The 26,569-nt window shown below is 37.5% G+C and overlaps 1 protein-coding gene across 3 annotated transcripts in view; it reads right to left on the reverse strand.

The window, feature by feature from the left end:
• The window catches only part of LOC126915669 (F-actin-monooxygenase Mical), a 99,748-nt gene that overhangs the window by 49,618 nt on the left and 23,561 nt on the right, over positions 1–26,569 (reverse strand). The window contains exon 1 of one of the 3 annotated variants that reach the window (XM_050720569.1): positions 21,642–23,768. The exons of 1 other annotated variant lie outside the window; for it this stretch is intronic. In XM_050720569.1, coding sequence (XP_050576526.1) covers positions 21,642–21,731 — 90 coding nt within the window. In that variant the 5' untranslated portion in view covers positions 21,732–23,768. Of the gene's footprint in view, positions 1–2,095; positions 2,430–21,641; positions 23,769–26,569 lie in introns of those variants that run through there. One more of the 3 variants, XM_050720587.1, reaches the window with a different exon arrangement.

A 26,569-nucleotide genomic window follows, 5' to 3' on the forward strand; every position in this document is an offset into this window, starting at 1 on the left:
AAAATTCGCGCTAAAACAAAAATCGTATATTTTCATAAAATTTCATGAAATCTACAGCGGCGGACAAAAGAACGTTTATAAAATAAAAGATAGGAGAAGACACGATAATTTGATAAAATGGATTTACGCTTGATAGCAGCAACGAACAATTATAATATATAACAGAGAGCAGATGATCGTTAGGGATTTTTAACATCAAAATTACTAAAATTCATGGTATATAGATCGTAAACTTTTCTTCAACCGCCACAGTGTATAAACTTTTGGAACGCGCAGCGGAAGCGAAGTTTGTGTAAACTTCAGAACGTGAAACATCCGAACGTTGAAGGAAAACCTCAAAGTCGATTTTGTACGATAATTTCTACGTATAATCGACTATTATTCATACTAAATAATATTAATTATTATCATCATCGATATCGCTGTATATCGTTCAAATGAAATAGCAAAATTGAACGAAAGTATCGAATATTCGTAGAACTGTTTCTGAATTCTATCGTTTGTATCGCGAAAACGATTAAACATTAACAAACTGTGTTCAAAATGACCTGCCTGCGTACGAACATAAGACTGCACACTGATATTTCTTTTATCACTGATTCCAGTTGTTTACAGCAATATACTGTACAAGATCCGACGCCAAGTATCGTTTGTAAATACGCGAATTCGTTGAAACACTTTGACTGCCACGTTGGTCGTTGTATGACCGGCCACGGTTTCTCCTGTGACGCCACGGAGGTCATCGGTTACCGGAGCGCTTCAACTTCTTACAATTGTAAAAATTGAACGAAAATTGACAGTTAGGGTACTTTGAATATAACCGATAAATAGAAGATTCCTTGAAATAAAAAGTGACCCATTGAACGATTAAACATTTTTATTAGAACATCGATAAAAAAAATGAGAACAAATCTTGCATCTAACGGTGCACTGTGTTTGCATCGATATCTTTGAGGGGTAATCCGCGAATATTATTATAAACACAGCTTAGAAAATAATCGTAAATGCTGCTTTATAATCGTATAATTGAAGTTAGAAGTGTGCACATACCTTACCATTATATATACAATGAGCAAATACCGTTTACCAATATCTTCTACACGTTTCAACGATATATCCTGCACGTTTTGCTTACGACCAAACAACGAATGCGAATGGTTTGTTGAAATAAACGAAGCCTCGTTGTAATACGTCGCTATCGACTGTTACCAAGTCGCCACGGTGGTCACCCGCGACCACCAACGAGATAAACGATCCATCGTGGAAGAACGTTGTCTTGCATCATCGATGTATTATTATTTTGCCATTATATGCTTTGAATAATAAAAATACTCCCGTGGCGTCCTCGGCGAAACACGTGATTTCGGTGGTCAAAGTGTTAATTCGGCAATTTCCATCTTTCGATAGAATCGTCGCAACATAAAACACGTTATAAATTGAAGAACAGAAGGAGAAGCAGGCTGTACGTTCGCACAAACATTTTTCTGTTCCTTCCACGCGCAAAATCTATCGCTGAAGAACGGTTGCCCGATACTGCGGTACACTCCATATATAATACACATATATATTTATATGTTTATATATTTCAACGCATTTGCAAAAATTTGAAAGTATCGAGATACTGGAATACGCGCAGTGGCGTTTATCGACAGTCGTGCATTAAGGAATACCACGGCAGAAACGAATCTTGCGAACGTTACGCTCGGAAGAGCAACTTTTACCGATCCTTCTAGATACGTAATCGACGATAATAAAGAGATTTACGAGAGATCGCGCTCTCGCGATAACCATCCTGATATACAATCGGCCGGTTTCGCGGTAAATTAACGATGCAGAAAGTGGAGAAGAAAGAGAGAAAATGGCAAATAAACGACACGTTATATGCATCCTTCCCTCGGACAACGATCGAGTTGGGCTTTATCCTTGAAGAAGCTCGTGGCAACCAGCGGCATTCGAGGACCTAACTCGAAGCTGGATCAGCGAGACGGAAAGTCGAAAAACTAGTTTGATAAGCAATTAACGCTCCGAGATTACCCCGTACAGTATGCTGGAATGTGGTATGTACCTGCTGTTGAACAGAAGATATTTCTCTTACCGTAAAAGCTTCGGAGAAGGGCGAGCAGTCGCGAGTCCTGATAAAACAGCCTCAAACTGTTGGTACTTCCTTGTTTGCAGCGCGAACCGAACAGAGGCGAGGGCTAATTCGAAATGAACGATAAGACTGGGATTTGGCGTGGCTGGTTCGCTCTGATTACGCCAGGAAAACACACCGGATAAGTAGGATGCGCGATAACGCTTATCATATTGCGGTTTTACGTTTCTGTTTGGCGTGGGAAAGACGCGATCTCCGTTGACGCGATGGCGATCGATCGAATGATTCATCCTTTGTGTGTGCAATAGCTTCTCTTAATTACCACTGCTTTTACCGCTTTCTTCGCTCGGAAGCATACGTGTACTTACTTGGAAAGCGGATGAATTGACCGATAAGTGTGGAGAAATCTGGAAAATTTGTGATATCGTAATTGCGGATGACGAGAATGTTTGTCTGCGAGAAAAAGCAGTTCTTATGGGAAGAGCATGACGAATAAGCCTTTTGCATTATTCGTGCGAACGAATATCGCGATACGCTGAAATATTCCTTTTCGTCGATTTCGATGATTCCAAGGTTTGAACAATCTCGACGACTTGAAAATTACGCAATACGTGGAATAATTGTTTGAACGTTACTACCGATCCTCCATAGACAAACAGCGTTGTTTCGAGCTACGCCAAGTTTCGCTCTTAAATTCCTTTCCTTGAAATGTTTTTTCAAACATTTAGCACAACGAGTAGCTACGTCACGAGGAATATCTACTCATCGTATTTATTAATATCTGTCGATGGTACAAGTATCAGATAATAATTTTTCAATCTTTCGAAAGCCTAGAATAGTAAGACAAATTGTACATATATGGGCATAAACTTTGCAGAATTGCTGACAATCTTCCGATACTGATATTTTCAACTCGGAATAACAGAAGATAATGAAAAAATAACGATCGATGAATAATTTCGTAAAGTCTCGTTCGATTTATCGATCGATATCGAAATATGAAGTGATACGGTTTAATAATCTCTGCATGAACCGATAGCAAGATTCTTGGAACAACGGAAAATAACTAAAAAAATAACATTCCGAAAATAGTTTCACGCACTTTGGCCAATCAACCGGTACGATTTGTCGCAAGCTCGTACAACCGACGAATTATCGCCATCGTTTGTAACGATGCTCGTTACTCATCGTTTCGTGCAAGCCTCGGAGACAAGTATGATGAAGCGAAACAAGCCGATGTCTCGTTATAATCAGCTTTTTCACGATTTAGGATCCGTCGGAGGTCGTCATCCGATCTAAAAATAACGCGAAACCATTTTGTTTCGTGTGATATCATCCCCTAGGTTCGTGGTCCACTTTGCATAAGCGATGAGTTTCAATTAACCGTTGATCTCGATGGACGTTGTTCGTTATTCCCGACATACACCACACCGAGCGATTATAGTCATCGATGCGACATGATTTCAGCTACCTGTATACTTGTTCGCTAACGACTGAAACTAATCGTCGAGTTGGGTGGATTGCTGGTTGAAGCTAATAGATTTTAACGAGTCGAGATTAGGCGAAGCGTGGAAAGACTAATGTTGCAGGTACGTACCCGCGGGGCAAAGTTAAGCGATCGAGCCATCTAGGTTCTCTCGGATAATGACTCATTAGCTAATAATATTCGTGAACTAGTACGAGCAGTTTGTTTTACGATCAACCGATTTGTATAATTCAACAAATTTACTTGCGACTGTTTGTTTCTACAAGAGACGACCATCAACGATGGTAAACTGGAATTTGTAAGTTGTACAATTTTCCTAGTACACGTTGAATCGCGTAAGAAGATGCAAAGAAGTGGTAAATTTTCAACCATTTTCCGCGCGATCGTTGGATTCTAAATTTATGGGTCATCGACCACCAGCCTAGTCGCACGCGAAGAGAATAATTTTGCAACCCTCGAAGACAGGGCTCGTTCTAACTCTTCTACGAACATAGTAAAATAACGTAAATGAGTTGAGAACGAACAATCGAGGAAATAATTATCTCGTTATCTTGGAGATTTCTTGCGTTTCTGGTATCGAATACAGGAATGTATATATCTTCGATTTCTTATAAGAAATAAATATTAATAATTGCATTACATACATACGATGAAAGTACCTAAGCCATATGATAATTAATTGTATGATATTTAAAATCTTATTGTATTGGGTTCTGCTGTTTAACTCTTTTATACCGTCTATTGGGTTGGCAACTAAGTGACTGCGTATTTTGTCATTAGGTTGTATTGAGAAAATCCGCAATCACTTAGTTGCCAAGTCAATAGACGGTATATTCGACGATTCGACTTTCTCTGGGACAGCATAGTTAAAGGGTTAAAACAGCTATCAAGGGAGATGATATAAGCCGCTAATAGCACTAATTAATTAACAAGCAAGCTAATTACACTGACATACAGTGAGTTCGTTCCACTCATATAAACTAGGTTAATACTCGTATAAACTATACAAAAAGACTGACACGTAGCAATTTGTAGAGGATCATCGATAATTTATTCGATAATACGTACCGACCTACATGAGCCTCTTATTACAAGCCGGATATCTAAAATATTATACTCGAGTAGTTCGTTAACCTTCTCTAAGTTCGCGTGATTGAAAAGCTACGTACAATCCTATTTTATTTATCACCGTGCTGTTCTACTTTATTTCTATATTATTGCACCAACATCAAGTAGTCTGTCGTAATTGTCGATTCCTGATTCTTTCCATCGAAATCAGACACTGCAACGAATTGTAAATTTTGTGTTTAGAAATTGCTATTATATTGGGCTGGCAACTAAGTGACCGCGGATTTATCAATACCCCCTAATGACAAAATTCCGATTGTAAAAAAAAAAAAAAATTATCTAGAATTTTACCTAACAAAACCACATAACACAATCGCACTAAGTGACTGCAGATTTTGTCATTAGGCGGTATTGATAAACCCGCAATCGCTTAGTGCGATGGTGTTATGTGGTTTTGTTAGGTAAAATTCTAGATAATTTTTTTCCTTTTTTTTTACAATCGGAATCCTCGTCTTCTGTTGTCTTGGCAACTAAGTGATTGCGGATTTTGTCATTAGGTGGTATTGATAAGTCCGCAATCACTTAGTTGCCAACATAATAGAGGACTGGAGGATTCTGATTGTAAAAAGAAAAAAAAATTATCTCTAGAATTTTATTTAACAAAACTTCACCTAACACCATCGTCGCTTGTTACTTTTCATCGTCGAAGGCAGACAACACTTACTCTAATGCTTAAATTGTTACACATGTACGTAAAATCGATCTAAACACGTAGGTGTTTTGACGTAGTTCGGATGGATCGATGTATAGCAGCGATGGATATTAAAAATTTACGTATCTCGCGTAATTCGCGATTATTTAATCGGAATCACCAGTGGAACGATCGATCAGTCAGAATTTTGTATTCAAGTCGGATTAAAATTTGGCATATTCGATAGAAATTTGTAAAACCTACGCGTGATAATTTATAAAGAAACAACGAATAAACAACCGTGTTCCAGTTTACGATCCTTGATCTAAACTTCGTGGAAAAATCAGCAATCAGACAGTATATTCTAACGAGTACGACGAATCAAACAACAACAATAATATCACGAATCTAATGATATAAATATTAAAATTGCTTAAAGCAGTAATTAAGCGTCTCGGTGAATGAACATAAACTGTGAATGAATATGAATATAGTTCATAGGGTCGTAACTATGAATATAGCGCAAAGACAACGTAAACATAAGAATACCGCTTCGTCACCATCCTTGTCTTTCATACATTAAATTAAAGTTGAAATAATAGCTTATCGGTTAATATTGCAACTTTAATCTTTCCTAGCCGACGTGCAGCTGGATCGAGTAGTGTGTTAGAAAGTATTTAATCTATTTAAACTTGTTCCTGAAATATTTTCTAATATTTCTTGCGGTTCAAACTTCCAAACGGGGTAATTCCTGAAGAATCGAACAATTCTCAAATAATTCCTATGTGCCTTGAAAGTTGAAATAATACCTCATTGACTAATATTAGAATTTTAATTTTTCCTGAGCGACATACAGCTAGATCTAGCAGTGTGTTAAAAAATATGTAATTCCATTTAAACTTGCTCCTGAAATATTTTCTAATATTATCAAAAGCAAGACACTCTATCTGTAGATTTCTTGCGATTCAAACTTCCAAACGGGGTAATTCTTAAAGAATCGAACAATTCTCAAATAATTCTTATGTGCCCTGAAATTTTTCCTGGGCAACGTGCACCTAGATCGAGTAGTATGTTAAAAAGTATTTAATCCATTTAAACTTGTTCCTGAAATATTTTCTATTATCAAAAGTAAGATACTCTACATATAGATTTCTTGCGGTTCAAACTTCCAAATGGGGTAATCGAACAATTCTTAAATAATTCTTATGTGCCTTGAAATTTGAAATAATACCTCATTGATTAATATTGCAATTTTAATTTTTCCTGAGTAACATGCAGCTGGATCGAGTAGTGTCTTAAAAAGTATCTAATCCATTTAAACTTGTTCCTGAAATATTTTCTATTATCAAAAGTAAGATACTCTACATATAGATTTCTTGCGGTTCAAACTTCCAAATGGGGTAATCGAACAGTTCTTAAATAATTCTTATATGCCTTGAAATTTGAAATAATACCTCATTGATTAATATTGCAATTTTAATTTTTCCCGAGCAACATGCAGCTGGATCGAGTAGTGTGTTAAAAAGTATTTAATCCATTTAAACTTGCTCCTGAAATATTTTCTATTATCAAAAGCAAAATACTTCACATATAGATTTCTTGCGGTTCAAACTTCCAAATGGGGTAATCGAACAATTCTTAAATAATTCCTATGTGCCTTGAAATTTGAAATAATACTTCATTGATTCAATTAATATCGCAATTTTAATTTTTCCTGAGCGACGTGCAGCTGGATCGAGTAGTATGTTAAAAAGTATCTAATCCATTTAAGCTTGTCCCTGAAATATTTTCTAACATTATCAAAAGCAAGACACTCTATGTATAGATTTCTTGCGGTTCAAACAGGGTAATTCTTAAAGAATCGAACAATTCTCAAATCTTGCGTCTTATTGTTCGCGAGTGTGCTGATACTTGCGAACGAGGGTGTACGAGAGTCGAATCCGATGAAAACGAAATGACATAAATGGCGAGGAGCTGTGTCGACAGGGAACAACGCGGATCGTTGTTCATTGAAACGAGTCGACTCGAATCGCAGCCTAGTCGAAGTAGGACGATGGTCCTTCGAAAAATAATAAACCACTCATCGATGCACCGTTAGTAAACGTCGTAAATGACCAAATGTAGAGGCAACGTTTTATAGAACGATTTAGCATATAAAAGAGCGGGGAAAAGAGAACCGGATCTCACGGACTTTGATGCGAACGGCATCGACAACGAAAAGACCGGAATAGAACGTCGTTTAAACGCGTGTATACGGATATGAGAGTAACGCGTTGTGTTCTCTGGTAACTGCGGATAATTGCCACGGTGAAAATTTCACGCGATCATCCGTAGGGAATGTACGAGGTTCCACGAAGGCCTAACGATGCCACCGTAATTAGAACGGGTCGCAGTAACGCAAACTATCGCGTTAAATTGCTGGTAAGACGCGCAAGGACGCGGGAAAACGAGTCGCTTAGCATACAATGATAAAAATTCCGATCGACCGCCAGGTAATTAGATAAGAATCTTTCTCCGTCTGATTGGACGATGTCGATGACGAAGGCACGTTTAACCCGGCTAACAGGCGAATTAAATAATTTAATCTGACTATCGCGCGTTAACGTACGTGGAGAAGCTAATCGCCGCTTTGACTCGAACCGAATCGAACTGGATCAAAAGTTGCTCCGTGACACAGGGTTCAAGCGTACCGAGCTAACCGAGAAATGCTTTCTATACCGAGAACTTGCCTTCGCGCGGAGCAGTTTCTTCCGCAGAGAAAATTCAAGCTGAAAGGATGTGATCGACGTTTCAAAGTTTTTGTATTCGTTCAACGTCGAATGGCAAGAATCGATTCTCATATTCTGCATCGATATACGTATAGTTCGAATTAATTCGTTCACAAATTAATGATAATTGTTACGAATTAATCGTTTGCTTTTTCGTGTGTCAGCGTTTAACGCTTTCGTCGAAAAACTCTTCGTTTATTCTCTTGATTTATGAACACATATTCGTGAATATTGGAGGAAATTCCATCAACGACGCACGAGTGTGTGTGTTCGATAAATTCAAAATATCTTTCGATAAAAACGCGTGCTTCTAATTTTAACAGTTTCTCTTCTCATTGTTCGTTCGCGATCTTCGTTAATTAACAGATCAAAAGCCACGGACCACTTTGTTCCTTTCGATCTGTGCGCTATTTTTACGTTTTTATCGTCGTTAAAGCGATTGTATTATTGAAACAATTTAACGATAAAAGATGCTTCGTAAACGTCGCAGGGAATCGAAAACAGAAGGAACGTCGAAGTGAAAATTTTCGAGTGCAAGAGAAGCTTCCCTCGTAAATTAAACGCGTTTTGGTGGAACGTGGAACGCGTACAGATAAGAACAAGCGCGTGAATTACGTATTTTCGGTTTTATGATAGGGAAGCCAACGCCGGTTAACACGATCCTACCAGACGCATTATTTTAACTGCTGAGCACTAGACGTAATAAATGTCTTAAAAACGTTTATCTAGATAGCAGAGCTCGCAGTTTGGTGAATCAGACTCGGGGTGGGCTTTTCAGATTTTGTCCCGATGAGTAATCCACCGTCCCCAAAGATCCCCTTTGCTATCCAGCTAACCGTTAACGTATGCATAAATAAAACGCCAGAGTTCGAAGCAACAGCTACTGTTTTCCATCGAATAGCTAGTTAACATTCGCCAAAGATGTACAGCAAATCGCTCAAGTATTCGTATTCCCCTTAATCCATCACTTTGAACGATTCATACTTCTCTGTGACGCAAATAGGAAGAATCCATTTTTCGACAAGGTTTGTATCGATCGAAAGCTCTGTTATTGCGAGACGTATTCTCGTTGGTAAGAATTTTGAAGTTTCTATTTTATTTATTTATTAATGTATTATTCTATTATTAATTATTTAATGTATTATATATTTATTTATGTATTATTTTATGCGAATACCTGTATTTGCCGCACTATTCGTACAATTTCATTTATTTAACGCGATATAACGATGAAATTAGGAAGAAAAGGATCCGTAAAAATGTTATTCCTTGTAATTAATAATTGTCACGGTGGAATATCGTAAGATGATAAAAGTAGCTTTGAAAAGTTAATGATAAAATCGACGTTGGTAATTATATACCTGCTGTCAAATTACACGAAATTGCTGTCTTATCTTCGAGTTATTTCATTTGTAAATTACGAGTCGTATAAAGAAGCCTGTTTCAAACCGATAGGCTATCAATCGGAACGGTAATAGGCGCGTAGGGCGGATAATTTAAGCTTATATTCCGTTGATACCATAAAAGGACAATAAATAGCGCTTTTAATCGCCAATTAAACGTTTGATAAAGCTGAAACGTTGTTACCGCAAATCGATCAAAACGGTCAATCAGATTGTGAAACAAAATTTCACCTGCTTTCCATTCATATTCGTTTCATTGGACAGTAGGAATTATCAACCGATACGCAAGATATAATATTCTGGTGACGACATGTTGCGAAGAGATCTTGGTCGTAAGATATTATTATCGTTGATTACAAAATGTTATTATGCTTGACAATCGTCGTTTTACGTTGCCGTACGACGACGTACCGTAAGAAGAAAAGAGGTTAATAAATAAACAAAGAAGTTAATAATAGACGGTAAAATACACGACGATATATGAAAGCTTGAATAATCTGGATTTGATGCCGATGGTTAATCAGGATTTTTCATTTCAAACCGACCCACGTGTATCAAACCTATCAAATTCAAACGCAGACATTCCTTCTTCGCTAGAAAACCTACCCTTAGCTCGGAACCCCACTCAGAAACTTAATTCCAATCGCCAGAACTAATCTTTCCAATTTCAAAGCCATCTGCGTACATCTGAAACCCCTCAAGTTAAAACCAAATACTCGTTCCTTTTCAAAAACCTACCCCTTGCCTCAGAAGCTTACCAGACCAAAGATACGCGCAAAGATTTCTTTCCAGCTACCAACGATCTTTTCTATAATTTTGCAATCTACGTATATATCGAACTATGTATCGAAGACTCTTCAAGCGGTTGGACCAAAACGTCCATCTTCCTGTACAAACCTACCCTCGTCTCTCGCAGAGGATCTCGCTGCCCTAGGAACGGGCCAAAAAATCGTTAATATTTTGACAATAAGCAACGATTCGATGAATTCGAGACGATTATATTTGTACGTTTCGTTAGACGGAAGAGAGATTCTGTCCTTGGCTGGTACGTCTCCCTAATGTTCCCTCTGCCAAACGCGGGTCGTGCGCTTATATGGGGTGGCGCGATTTCTGCTGCTGACGTCACTCCTTTCCCAGGACAAAGCTCCTGTCGAGACGAGGGTGCGTTTATATGTCCGAGAACATAGACAGACAAACGGAGAGAGAGAGAAAGAGAGAGAGAGAGACGGTGCCGTTGAACGGCGCCAGGCGTCGAGACGCTTCTCAAACTCTGGCAACACAAAACGTTCGTCAGCCCCCGTATAATGCTACAACTTTGGCTTCCTTTCGCCAACAACTCCTTTCTCTATCTTTCTTCTTCCTTCCGATTCTTTCTTCCTCCTTTTTCCTCCCTTCGAACCGTCTCGTATCCACCTATCCTATTTTGCTCTTTATTTTCCATCGATCCACCCCTCTCCCATTGTTTCGCCCGTTCTCCTCTTCTTTTCATTTGTCTATCCCCGTTTCGTAATCCCCGTGGAGCCTCTGTTCATCTTCCTCATCCGACAAGCAGATTTTTTCTCCTTTTTCTTCTCGTTTCGTGCGTTTGTTTTTCGCTTGTCCTCGCGTGAACTTTCGCCGTGCGTGAGAATTCGTGAGACGTTACCCGACTGCGTCGCAACACGTCGATCGAATGTGACTTTCTGGAAGAGTCGGCGCTTCTAGAGGGATGCTACAGTTGTTATACGGGCGAACGCAAACATTCGTAGAGTCGTTCGCTGCTTTTTCTACGTTATTCCGATCTAACGAGATTAACGAGGCTTTGTAGTTTCTTGCAATTCAGATGTTTCTTTCTTTCTTTCTTTTTCTAAAGGATAATCAGACGAAATTCGGTGTTATATTTTCATCTTAAATTCCATCGTACAAGATGTTCTCGAAACTGGGATTCCGTGGATAATACGAATGTCGTGAGATCGAATGTTAGGTTCGAATGATGCGAAATGTACGTACACGAGGAGTTCTTGTGAAGCCAAAATTTAACAAATACATAGTGAGATGGAATTGGATGGGTATCGCATTTTCATCTTGGATTCCATCGCACAAGATGTTCTCGAAACTCTGATTCCGTGGATAATACGGTGAAATCGAATGTTAGGTACGAACGATGCGAAATGTACGTACACGGAGAGTTCTTGTGAAACCGAAATTTAACAAATACATAAAATTCGATGGGTATTGGATTTTCACGTTGCATTAAATTGTACGAGATATCGCTTGCGAACAGAATTTATAGAAATTTATGTTCCTATGGGCGTAAGCGAAGGAATGGAATACAAAATCGAGATTCGTTCTATCTACTAAATACATAACGTAAGAAATATTTCCCTTTGAATACTTTATATACATATATTTGCATGTTACGTATACTTTTATTACTTTTAAATTTCCCACGAATGCACAAAGATTCGCGGTTTATATATTCATAAATATCTCCTCTTCCATTTTAAAAACAAGTTTGTTTCACAACCTGCAATTCCTTAACCGAGAAGTTTCCTTTCGGTTTGTCAGTGAAAACCATTGCGTAAATTTGTTTATAATAAAAAAAAAAAAAAACAACTAACGACGAAAGTGGCTGTATTGCGGTGTAAAACGTATAACTTAAATTTGTAATAAATCAATGGCTAAATACCGTGGTATTATTATTTATTATTTATTATTGCTTAGTCCGTGCCTTTCGCCTTTGGACGAACTTTCGGTTTTATATCTCTTACATCTATTTCGCTTCTTATATGTCTATTATATTGCACTCCCTTAATGATTCTACCTCTAACAACTAAAACTAGAAACTACAAATTAGCAACTAACGACTAAAAGCTATTGCAACTTTGGGCTTTAGCCTCCTTGCTGTGCTTCCTTCCTGTCGTTTGCCCTTCTCTTCTCTATTATTACTTTTAGTTCTGTTAAACCTTCTGCAGTCTCATTTAGCACTTTTCCCATGTCCTTTGGTCCTCACGTTATTTCACATTTCTTGTCTTCTTCTTTCCTTCTACGTAGTTTGCATCTTTTTTCTCCCTCCTCTTTCAGGTATTCCCTTGCTTTGGTCTCGTTTCCATATCTGAATCTTGCCAATATTCTTCCGTCCTCGCACTTCATCCTCCCTTCAAAGTACTTTGGTAATTTTTCTTTAAATACCGTAGTATTTCTATCGATTAGTTATTAAAAAGTAAATTATCGCAGAGAAGAATCGCTTCTTTCCTAATTGTCACATCTTTCGGAAAATATATAAAATAGCTCGACAAGCGTTAACGACCGATAATTATGCTCGCGGCAAATATCTTAAGAGACGATTCTGTATCATCGAACAACGCACATTATTTCGCACAAAGGAAGAAATAATCCTGCCGAATGTATATAATTTTAATATCTAGCCCGATATCCAATCAAAGATAACTTCAACGTCCACGTTACGATCAAAGTATCGTATCAAAACAATCTCGTAACATAGTAAAAATATTGGAAAATGTTTTTAGAATAAAATTTTAGTTTAAGAGAAAATGTTTCATTTACAATGAAAAGTTTAATTTATAAATTAAAATTTTATTTAATTAAATAAATTTAATATTTAAGATTTAATTAATATTGTAATTATTTAAAATTATATAAGAATTTTTTTGTTTAAGTAATAGACTATGAAATAATATTTAGATTAATAGGTAAAGTAATGTAAATGAATTTTTTAAAAATTAAATAAGTAGAATAATTTTTGTACCTTTTGTATCAGGGTTAATTAATATAATTTATAAATTTAATAATCTCGAAAAAAGAAGAGCTAAATATTTAATTATGCTTTTGTGGAATAAAGAGTTATAATATATATTTAGAAATTAGATGTTAATCGAATTTTTTTATATTTTTTTATATAATTTACAAAAAGCATTGAGTTCTAAAGAATCTAAAGAAGAGTCAGCTTCGCTAATAAACGAACACTATTACAGCTGCGAACTATCGATCAGAACACCCACCGGAACATCGTTCCACGTAGCCGATATTAAATACTCGTATTAGATATCCATAGGAATCGCCAGCTGCGAGATTTTCTTCTCAATAAAGAAGACAGCTCGTAGATGTAAAAATCCATCGAATTCGAGAACGCTTCATCGAACTGGATGCAATCGTTGGGGGTTGGTTTTTATCCTAGCAACACGCGAGGGAGCCGACTGGCGTTGGCGAGCGTCGAGACGCTTTTCAGACTGTCGCGGTAAAACGTCCGCCAGCCCCTATCTAATATAACCATCCAGTCGTTCCCCAGGATTCGCTATATTTGCATGAGAACGCCATTTGCCGCGTAGGTTGTCCATCGACGAGCGTCATCCGCGTAAAAATACATTTTTCTTCGAATCTCAAACCCTTTTTTTCTTCTATTCTTTCGTTGTTTCGGGAACTATGATCAAACCATCGAAACACTGCGAATTACTGGAAATTTTTTAAGTAAATTTCAGCAAGTCGTTGGATCAATTCATCAAGGACCCGTGTCGCGTTAACGCATTTTAGCTGGAAAGACGGCTAACGATCTTTTTGCCACAATTTCTTCTTCGGTTTAGATCGTAGAATTTTGTAAAGATTTTCGAAAGCTTCGAGAAGTCGAAGTATTTATAACAATGTGGCACGCCATTCTTTTTAAAATCATGCCAATTTTTCTACGCCTCCGTGTTTTATCTCGACAATAAAATATAAGTAAGCTACTTTATATACATTTTTCAACGATGTCGCAGCCGTACGATTTACGTATTACTTGGCTGCCCGATCTTCGATCATTCTTAACTCCAAATCCACTGGAGAGTATCAGAAACGACGAACCTACAGAATAGAAGAAGCTCGTGACGCTACTCAATTTGAATTTGACTTTACAAAGATGCTGCGTTATCACCGGATTATTGTCACGCGATACCGCGACAGTCGATCACGGAAACCTACGCCAACGTATCTACAAAATATGTACTTTGAAAACGTCAGGCAATTTCAACGAAAGCGCATGTGTAATTCAGCTTCGATCGGAATCTGAAAGGCAAAGAAGCTGCCTGTGTAGCGAGCCGAGCTATGGACAACGTTCCGATCGATCGATTTGCGTGCTTCGAAAATGGTAATTACAAGAGGATCGTGAGCATAAACGTAAGCGTAACCATAACCCATTTACCCAGTTCGAACTGGCATCGGGAAAAATCGCGCGTAAAACCGTACTAAATAAGTAGCATCGTCGAATAACAGCAATAATGTTCGCAGCTAACGCGGTCTTACGCCGGTTAAGCGGTCGTAAATAAACGATAGAAGTATTTTGCATCGCGTCAATTTGAATATAATAATGGAATCGGACAAGGCGCACCTCTGAACGAGGTCGGATTACGATCGCGCGATAAAACGGCGGCGTTTATCGCTCGAAGGCTCGCAACAACGTTGAACGACCTCGTAAAACGCGTGCTACCAGGTTTTCAACGACGAAAAACGAGGCTTTCCCGCGAGTTTCCGTAAAAATACGCTTTTCCATGGACTTTCTCCCGACGCTTCTTCAGACTACCTTCTTTCTCCTCGTTTTTTTTTTTCTGTCCTCGTTAGACGCATACGCGTCGCGAACACGGACGGCACGAGAGAGAGAGAGGGAAGGAGAGAGGGAGGGAGCAAGACCTCTCTCGCGTGCGTTGCACCGAGTTTTCAGGGTTTGTTGCTCCGTTAATTAGATCGTCCGCAACGAGACCACCGCAGTGGCGAGACGTTGAACTAGTCTTGACGATTCCTGTGTGCAGGCGCTAGCTCGATAGAAACTTTAATTCGTCAAGTCGACGAACTCGGAGTTTCGTACGATACGTACGACGTTGTGTGGCAACGTGCGCAACCCACTCGAATGGTAGACAAGAAAGGAAAAGGAAAAGAGGAAAAAGAAGGGAGAGAGAAATGTTGGTACGAAGGTGCGTGCCATCTGACCTTCTTTCGAATTTATGGCCATTCTTGAGTTTCAATAATTCGCCATCGCTTACCTTCGTACAAGGTGCTCGAAATGGCTATGCTTCTCGGCCTGCGTTACCGGGCATACACTTGGAATTTTTGAAAGATCGCGAAATTCTTCGATACGGCGACTGCGAGCCTGCGTACGGACCGAGGATAGCAATTTCGAGCACCTTTTACGAAGGTAAGCGGTCGTTGATCATTGGGTGGCAGAAATGGGTGTAATTTTGAAACAAGGCCAGACAGACAGGACACGCGCGTTCCTACCAACGTTTTTCATTGTTTTTGCGTTACTCTGTTTTAGGATTAATCGATTTGTCCTCCTCGCACGAAAGAAGGATAATTGCGAGCGGATAATATTAGGCGAGTTCTTTCTTTACGCACCACGTTCAACTTTAATTTGCAGCTGTGTACGTACGTGAGTTTCAGATCGATTAGAAACTCGTTATCGCGATGACGACGAAATTGACGCGGTGTAAATTGTACGAGAGCGTGGAAATAAAAATTGTATGCAGTCGTTTTAATAGCCGATTTGGCGAAGGTTCGGTGAACTTGAGTACGAAAGGCAAAGGAAACAGCACAAGACAGTTTCCACGCGTTTTCTTATTTCCACTAACGCCGCTGCGTGGAGTAATTGAAAACTTCTGACGCGATAGCGATAAATAACGATAAACGTAAGATTCAATGAAACTAGAAGATGAAAACTCGAAAGACGATATACGTACGTAAAAATCTCTAATCGCGCGAAAGATAAGAAATATAGCTGAACGACTGTTGTATAGTCTAGAAGCAAAGCAGCGATGTATATAAATTTCAATTCATCGAGTCGATGAACCTACAGCTTCGAGTCGCATTGCCTCGTTCCAGGATTGATCGAAGGTTGGACGAAGCAGGTAAGGAGATATAGTATGATTAAGAGTACGAGAGTGGAAGGAGCAAGACGAGTTTAGAATGCACGAGGAAAATTGCGAGTGGCGTTTAGTAGCTGGATCGATAGAGATATAAATTCCACGCGTCGAAATTGCAAATTTTATCGATTACGGACTAATCGACGGTAGTTTGTCGTTCGCTGATGATAAACTCGATGCAAAGTATAAGAAGAAGAGTTACAAAGGGTCGCTGATAGCTGAATTAACGTGAATTCAACGCTAAAGCTACCGGTCTGTTTTTTAAAATTACTAAAAATTTATAGATACTCTTGGGTAGAACGAACGTTGACTTTTATCGAGATCGAAATATGAATATGTGTGCGTATGTGAGTGTGTGTCTGTCTGTGTCTGTATCTGTCCGTCTGTCTGTGTCTGTGGGTGTCTGTCTGCTGTGTGTGTCTATATCTGTCCGTCTGTCTGTGTCTATGTGTGTCTATATATGTCTGTCTGTCTGTCTGTCTGTCTGTGTCTGTATCTGTCCGTCTGTTTGTGTCTGTGGGTGTCTGTCTGTCTGTCTGCTGTCTGTATCTGTCCGTCTGTCTGTGTCTGTGGGTGTTTGCCTGTCTGTCTGCTATGTGTGTCTGTATCTGTCCGTCTGACTGTGTTTATGTGTGTCTGTATATGTCTGTCTGTGTCTGTATCTGTCCGTCTGACTGTGTCTATGTGTGTCTGTATATGTCTGTCTGTCTGTCTGTGTCCTATGTGTGTCTGAATATGTCTGTCTGTCTGTGTCTGTGTCTGTATCTGTCCATCTGTGTGTGTGTGTGTGTGTGTGTCTGTCTGTGTGTCTGTATCTGTCTGTCTGTATCTGCGTGTGTGAATTCTATAGAATTCAAACTACCCGCCAACCGACGTTTTTACTTCTGCTTTGTTTTACCGGCAATCGCTTTGCCGAATAGATCAGATCACGAGAGAAGGACGGTAATTTAGAACTTAGAAAACCGATTCTCGATTTTCCAGAATTGATCGTCTGATTTACCCAAAGGATTTACGTTATTACATATATATTTATATATTTATATATTTTATTTCCACGTAGTGTTAATTATAATTATTTACATCAGAACACCTAGGTACGCGCGTTAAAAGAAATTAGTTGTTCTAGAATTTAAATGGCCGTGTTAATGAATGTCGGTTTTTAGAACATGGCACGGCGACGATGAAACAGATAAAGGCCGCGGAATGCATAGAAATAGAGATTTTCAATGGCGTGAAAAGCAACGAAGAGGAACGCAAATTCGCCATGTCGATGAACTATGCTCGAGCTATGGAAATCGTGCTATTTTCATCGGCGATTAACCGAACTCCTAGATAAAAGGAGGTAAAACGGTTAGAGAATAATTAGGAGTAACGAAGTGAAATACGCTGGACAAGCTTAAAACGTACGAAGAAAATCACGAGTGGCGTTTAGCAACTGAATCGATGAAATATTAAATTCCTCGCACTGATAAGATTAAAGTTCGAAGTTGTAAGCTTAATCGTCTTGTTATTAATCGACCATTTCTTGTTCCATGATAACGCGATTAATGTAACATACGCGTAAACTGGTTGTACCGTTATATTCTATAATTACGATTATATAAAGAGAGAAATGACGAATCACTGTTAATAGTAAGATTAACGCGGGTTTAATGTTACCGCGTCGATGAACTCCGGGTTTGGAACTGCGTTGATTAAAAAATAATCGAAGACTCGCGCTGTGTCGCAATGATGAACGCGATTTAAAGGAAATAGAAGACGAAGGACGTGAAATGCGTGGAAGTAAAAATGCTTAAACAACACCAAAGACAAAGAGAGAGAATTTTAACGATTGCTTGCAAATAGACGAGCGTACAACAGCGGATACTCTCATACCAAATTCAATTTAATTTAGTTCGCGATCGTTGCATGCTGCGCGGTATCGACGAACGTCGTGCAATGGAAACAGAACATCGAAGACTAGCGTGCAACGTACGTAAATAAAAGTTCTTAATCGTACGTAAGATAGAAAAGGAAACTTGAATTTCCTAAGTGAAATTTACACGAAATTGCAATTATAGAAAAATGTACGAGTCGCTCCAAATTTATGGCTCCTTTAAAGTATAAAAATGTACTCTTAGAATCGATTTCATGCAAAAAGAAAATGGAAATAAAGCGTAGTTGCCTCGCATAGTCGGTTAAGTTCACGCGTAAGCATTTTCTGCTTTATACGATCAATATTTACTACAACGAAATGAATGAAGTTTGAAATTGCATCGTGATAAAGCGAAACTAGCTAGCGTAGCTGCTTAGTCGCGATAAAGATGATACAGTTTGATGGAAAGTAGCAACGTAGAAAATGCAAAACGAGAGTAGGATACGAATGACTTTGATCGAATCGAGAAGAATTTAGATATGGTTGCTGGTCCACCTACGATCGATCGCGACGAAATTTAAAAGACCGTTGGTACGATATAACGCAAAAATCTAGAAGATAGGAAATGTAATTGAAATATAGGACGTTAGAAATTATTACTACGCCAACGTAGGCAGATAAAAAAAAATACGCTTGGACGACTGCCATAGGATTTGGTAAATTTGTAAAATCGTGAAAGACGGAGTTTGTTTATTATTTTTGGCGAACCGTGATTTGACAGCGAATTTCGTCGGAAACGTAGAAATTACGTGAGACGTACGAGCTTTTACGCGAAACAACATCTACACAAACAGTTCTTTCTTTAATATCAACCGAGTACTCTGGAATAACAATATTTCTATGGTTTTATCGAATATTAATTAAAAAATAGATTGACATTAATCATATTAACGACCAAAAATTCCAAAGCAAAAGATAAAAAAAGAAAGAGAGAAATAATTCATTCTACATTTCGATAAACGAAGAAAGAAACATATGTCCGTATTTAAGGTCGTTATACTTTGCAACAATTAACACGTTACAAGTAGTTTCGATGTTATCTATCATCGTATAGTAAAAAACCATTTGACGAAAGATATTAGCAATCTACGAATGAACGCTTAACCTCGACAAACTTATCCTTCGAAAACCATCTATCTCCCTTAAACATGTTTTTCTTGTTACACAAACCTAGTATGTACCGAGTATAGAAAAATTTCCTTCTTTCACAAACGTATACAGTCCGGCTCAAAAGACTGGAGCGCTGTTTGCTTTCTGGACAAAGCAAATGTTTCTCTTACGTCTTTCTGAGACAACGTTACAATTAATATCCAGCTTCTACTTTTTGGTACAGCTGACTATTAGCCTGTTGATATTCACGGAAATTCATATTCTTCCGAATCTAATCTCCAACTAATGACTTTGTAATTAATTTGTAAGGAAGTTGTTTTATTGAATTGTTCGAAAAGTGTCTTTCTTTCACAGACAGGTCTTTTACAACGAAGCATCTTTATACAAACATGTTATTTAATCCGTCGAACGTTGTGATTTTTATTTTGATAGAACGAAATGGATCATACGTAATTCGATAGAATAATGTAAAACGAAAAATGTCGTGCATCCATTATTTACCCATAAAACGAAAGAAACTTTTCGGACGACCTGATAAATATCGCGAGCAATACCGTGCTCTCGATATTTTTGTGTATATTTTCGTGTATTCTGCGCGTGTTTGCGTCTACAAATCTCCTACAAACGTAGAAAATCCCACGCTTTAATCACAGTTTCAATAATACGCAAGAATAATGTTTACAAATAGTTGTTGTTATTTCTTTACGAAATTTTTGCCACGCGTCAAACTTTTCAGCAAAAGTGTACATTTTTCAACTTATCGAACTTAATCTTCTTTATTATCGCGCTACGAAATTCTATCAACGTTTCTTCTTCTTTTTTTTTTTACGATAAAAGATACGAACCAAGAACATGTTACGTATGATAATGATAATGATTTAGCGTTTAATAAACGATAAGGCGGTACTCGAAGGAATAATTAAACGCGATATTCGCACGGTCGATAGAGTCATCCAGATTTTTAAACACGTTCATTGAACAAATATTTTCTTATCTTCGAACGTACGCTTAACTCGAGTAAACCTTGCTCGTTTATTTTGATAGCTACGCTGTCCGTACGACAAATCTACAAACACACGCTCCGCCTTATTAAAATCTCTCCAATATATCTAACTTGGCGAATATACAAGTGCGCGTGTAACGTGTACAAACAATTGTTCTATGGAAACAAGGCTTCTTCTTATTGAACGTTCTATCGTGAACTTTGTCGACAAATGCTATTTTTAATCTGCTCCGCGATCATTTATTTCGACGAATGATTCATATCGATAGTTTGCATTGCTGTGCGTCGCTTCTTGTTCGCGTAATAGAAACATTATGATGTTAAAAGACGGGATTGTTTCGAATAGAAGAATATTTGCGAGTAGATTCCCGTCTGCTTATATAACGGTACAAAGATAGGAAAATATGTAGGCAGTCGACGCGGAACTGAAAAGATTTCAATAAAATGTTCCACGCAGCGTGTTTGAAAAATATTCCATGTTATTCGATTTGATTTTTGTTTTCGGAATATTTACAAGTACGTTGCTGGGTTCCCAGACGCCACTGAGAGAACAGCGGAATATGCATGTAGCTATCGTACGAGCCTGCATCGATTTCCATAAAAGAGTTTATGTATAAAAATGCTCCATATAGAAGGAATAAAATTTCCATGCAGAATTTATATTTTTAAATGTTATCGAACGTGGTGAGCATCGCGGAAAATCCCATAAGAAATTCCATAACTCGTCTAAAAAATACTCTACTTTTTATATCCTTTTTGCACGTTTATAAAAATATGTTCTGCCATTCAGTGTGACACCAAAGTACAAACACAGCGATCGCACAAATGAGGAACGACTTTTACAAAAAAAATTATTTAACGTGTATGGCGAAGATATTGGGTTGGCAATTAATTTATCATTACCATCTAATGGCAAAATCCGCGATCACTTAATTGCCAAGTCAATATTAATTGTATCAGTTAGGGATCAAGCTATGCGAAAGCAATGAACATTTTCTATCCTTCCAAAGAATCTATTTCTTTTTTTTTTTTTCTAATCCATTAGTATCTCTATATTTGCACATTTTTTAACAAAGAATTCTAGCATTTCATCTATCGTTCTCTTTCTACTAATAAGATTTTTCCGCGCGTTGGTTGAAAAAGACTCGAAGCTATCCAATTTCCAACGAAATCCGAATGGACGAACGAAGGGAAAAAAGACGAAAAGAAACGAGAACCTACCCGTTTATCAACAGGTATTTCACCGCAAAGAGAGGCCTTCTCGGTCACAAATTCTCGAGTTCGATGCCGACGACGAAACGGTTGTTGCATCAAATGGAACTACCACTCCACGCCATGCGACGTCAGAAATACGAGACCTTTCGGGTGGCAAAAATAGAACCGAAACACGTTAGTCTTCTTTCCGTCTTTTCCGGACTCTCGATGCGTTGAAGTTACATCTAAACGTAGCTCGCACCATTCGCGCTCGAGTCAATTAAATGCGGAACATGATTCACTGGACGATCTACGAGTGATCGTGATGCAACGATCCTTTCGATATCGACCACTGTGCCTCGAGCGAATTTATATTTTCTCGTTGGAAGAATCGGTGAACGCTGGGCTGCGATTATTTTGAAATTTCCACGAGTTAACACTCTCGGAAGCAGACATTACAAAATATCAGAAGCAAAATTAAGATTTCTATAAATTGGAAATTCGAATTTAAAAGGAGATTTCTGTTAACTCGTACTAGCGGCTTCTACGAGTATCGTTTAATTTTAAATCTCAGTCAGTCGGGATTATCGAAAGCGAACTGAAAGTCAAAGTAAAACTAAAATTTCCGTCCATGTAAAATGGAAATGAAAATCTCGAATCTTTTCGTTAATTCGATAGCTTCTAATATGTTTTCTAATTATTTTTATACAATTCCGTAGGATCGATGGAAATATATCTCTAAGGTATCAGATACGTCTATATTTTTTAATTTAAGAAATTCCTATTTGGGTATCACGATTTTCGCCGTGAAATTTGAACAAATACGTTCTATCGTCTTCGAACGAAGAACATGTCGGTTAACGCATCGATTCGTCGTCTCCTCTCGTTTCTTTGTCGTTTATCGAGTAAATAATGATACATCGAGAGATTTCGTTATTTGTTTGATAGACTGGTTCCTTGCGAAATTCGCTCACTTCTTCTTCTTTTAACAAAGAGCTCGTTTACCGATGGTACGCAGAAATTAGATCGTAAAATGAGTCACTGGATATCCCGAAAAAGCGTAGCACGAGAAAGAAGCGATTCTGCTGGATAAGATAAATCGAAAGTCTAAAACAAACATGTTTTAAAAGAGATTTCTTATTTCCGAAAACGGATCAACTTTGCAAGTGAATCGAGCGCGTGTATGTTTGTTTAAATGTTCCAGGTTTCCGATAATTCCCGAGAATTAAGAATTTTTGTAACGTCGATCCAGGGATCGTGAAATACTTTGTTTCTAAATAAACTTAAAAAGAAGATAGGAAGTATTTCATTAATTAATTTGTTGCGTACATCGGCTCGTCTATTCGTTCTAAACGTTACGTAAAGACAATGAAATTCCAGTAATCAAAGTAATTAGTTGTCAGATGCAACGCATGCCGCTGAAGAAAATCGCATAAAAATTGCGAATGGGTTTCAATGTTGAAGCGCAACTGTCATTTGCATTCGTAGAGTTATATTTGCCATTGCTATTTCTGTCGCAGCGTGCACCGCTGATAAAACGTATAAAAATGGAATTATTTTCCTAATAGAATAGAAATAACCGTTGATATGCCACTGATAAATAATCCAAGTTTATTATCGATATTTAATATCGCCGCGAAATGTTTTGATACAATGAGAGGAAATTATATTTAATTAGCGGAGAATAGGAGCCGAGTAAATTAGTGACTTTCGTAACTGCGCTCGAAATTAGTAACCTCGTTCGATATTACTATTATTGCATCGTAACGTATAGACGAATTGCTGCATCACAAATTACACCGCACAAGCTTATTTCTACCTTCTTACAAGATTTCCACGGATCGCGTTACGTAATGCTCGGTCATCGTTTAAAACTCAATCTCAATCTTTGCAATTTCCTTTTCCTCTTACAATAACACCGTACCAAGGTATTCGAACTTTTTCCATGGAAAAAATATCCTCCGTCGAGTTTGTTCGAAAATTTTCTCCATCTTTGTTTCGTACACATATTGCACGCATTAGCACATACCTACACTACGAATTCGGTAGTTTAGAGTTTAGACTCGTTGAGAAACTTTGTTAGAAAACATTCGACGATTGCGTTTTCCTTATTTTCATTTAGAACGTGAAGTATAATTTTTTACATCATCATCAGTCCGTTAGTTATGGTACGATATGGATAAATAGAAATTTCGTAAAAATAAAAAAATGAATTTCGATCGATCTTAATTTTTAGATATTATCGGATATTTTTCAAATTGAAATGATCTAAGAATTTAATTCGCATTAGAAAAATGTGTACAGATATGATATTTAAAAGTATATATTTTAATCGATTCCATCAAAGAGCCGTTAAAATCTACAGAATTATATTATAAAGAATAGTCGATAAATTAATATTTTTTAAGAAATATTTACTAAAAAAAAAAAAAAAAAAACCAGCCATTCTTCTCGTTATTCTTTCATAGAACGAGTCAAACAAATATACGCGAAATCCTATATTCTGGATATAAAATAAAAGAGCCATTAAAATCTACAAAATTACATTATAAAAAAATAGTCGATAAATTAATATTTTTTAAGATACATTTAGTATAATAAAGACCAGCCATTCTTCTCGTTATTCTTTCATAGAACGAGTCAAACAAATATACGCGAAATCCTATATTCTGGATATAAAATAAAAGAGCCATTAGTATCTACAGAATTATATTATAAAACAAAGTAGATAGATTAATATTTTTTAAGAAATATTTAGTATAAAAAGACCACCCATTCTTCTCGTTATTCTTTCACAGAACGAGTCAAATAAATATACACGAAATCCTATATTCTGGATATAAAATAAAAGAGCCATTAGTATCTACAGAATTATATTATAAAACAAAGTAGATAGATTAATAATTTTTAAAAAATATTTAGTATAAAAAAGAACCAGCCATTCTTCTCGTTATTCTTTCACAGAACGAGTCAAACAAATATACGTGGAACCCTATATTCTGGATATCTTTTTTAAATATATCGAAAGAACATGGTTGGCAATTACAATAATAAATCGAGTTTCCGCGTAATCTCAAAGTTTCGTGCGATTGAAAAAGTTTGAGTGGAAACAACTGAGGCAATCGCGCACATATTGGCTCGCCAAGCTTCCTTCGTCCATCGATCTGTTTGCGATCATTAAATTTTCCATTCGCCCACATGATCGATTATACGATAAAAGAACGACTTGGAAGGAAAGCGTGGGTGTTGTCGATTTTAAAACACACGATGGGTGCGAAACGCATCGATCGACGATATTTTTAACAATACATTTGCTCGATCATCGTTTCATTTGTAAAATCATTTCGATTCGCAAGAAGGAAAATTAAAAGGCCATTTTCTCGATCGGTTATTTTTCTCGCTGGCAACTCGTCCGTCATTCTCACTCTCGATGGTTAAACCACCTACAATTAACGTTTTCACGGAGACTGGCACAGTAGCAAGACAAAAAGATTCCGTGACTCAAGGTAAAGATAATGCGCTCGAGACTTGGTAGTCATTAGTCATTACACGTTCTGTTGCATGTCTCGACTGTCTCGACTAACGTCGAACGATCGTCCAACAACGAATCGAACGAGTTTCCTTATGACTGTTAAATGAATCTGGGCAAACAAGGTTGCTGCGAGCTACTTTGGCCTGCTTTTGTTAAAAGCAATCTCTCAATCGAGGAATTTCGATCTGCGAAAAAGCATAGAAACAAATTGAACTTTTATTTTCTTCCTTATTTTACTTTCTTCTCTTTTCATTTTTCTCCCTTCTATCCTTGCATTTTTTATATTTTTTACAATTTGCAAGCTATAGCAATTGTCACATGTTTTTAATCAAAATGTATTTCTGTTCGGATAAAGAGTTCTTAAGAACGAATATCACATCCATCGTAGCTTATAAAATGCATTGTTTATAAACATTTGCTACAATGATTTTATTGACGTAATTTTTATGTAGAACATCTTATACGTCTTAACAATTTTATGATTATATTTAGTCATTTATACCTTGTTTACCTGTCTTATGTAACCAACTGCAATGTTATCTTTCTTCCGTGTTTTACATGTTAATTCTAATGCACGTTCAAAGATCACAACAGAAGAGCACGATAAATCATTTTCTACTTATACGATTAACTCGATCCTACGTTATCAAAATCGTCTTTCGGCTCGATTTCTTTCCAAAATGTTACTCGTCGCGACGTTTAAACGTTCAGGCTATTCAAACGTTGCTCGTCACAATATTTGAACTTTCAGCCTATCCAAATATGTTCGTTTTAACGATTACATACACCTTTAGCTTTCACGAAACTCCTTCGACTTATCGGCTGCTATCAAAAGACTTATCGTTAGATACGTTCGAGTCTAACAGGCCCTTTTCATTTGCAACTGAAATATTCCCTTTTATTCGAAGGATAAAGAAATCAACAAAAGTATGCACGTTGCTGCTGTGACTCTGATCTTCAATTTCCAATTACGCTCTTTACGCTTCTCCTATTTAACCATGAAATGATATGGAAATTGCACGAGTAATAACGACGTTCCTATTACGTCTTTGTGCCGTCATGTTCGCTCACGTACGCGAAAAATAAATCAATAAAATAATATCAATCTAAATGTCTCGCTGGTCGACGTTCCAACCTAAGCACGCAAAACAAAATTACACTCTATAAGATCGTAATAAAACCTGTCTGGACCTACGGAATCCAACTATGGGGAACAGCAAATAATTCCAACGTTGAAATACTTCAACGCATCCAATCGAAAACGCTAAGATCCCTAATAAATGCACCCTGGTACGTTACCAACGAAGCAATACATCGCGACCTCAAGATTCCCTCAGTCAAATTAGAAATAACAAAATGTAGCAGTAGATATATCGAAAGAGTCAACGAACATCGAAACCCCCTAATTACTAAATTACTTAAT

This window comes from Bombus affinis, chromosome 1 (genome assembly GCF_024516045.1).
Source record: "Bombus affinis isolate iyBomAffi1 chromosome 1, iyBomAffi1.2, whole genome shotgun sequence".
NCBI classification, from domain to species: domain Eukaryota; kingdom Metazoa; phylum Arthropoda; class Insecta; order Hymenoptera; family Apidae; genus Bombus; species Bombus affinis.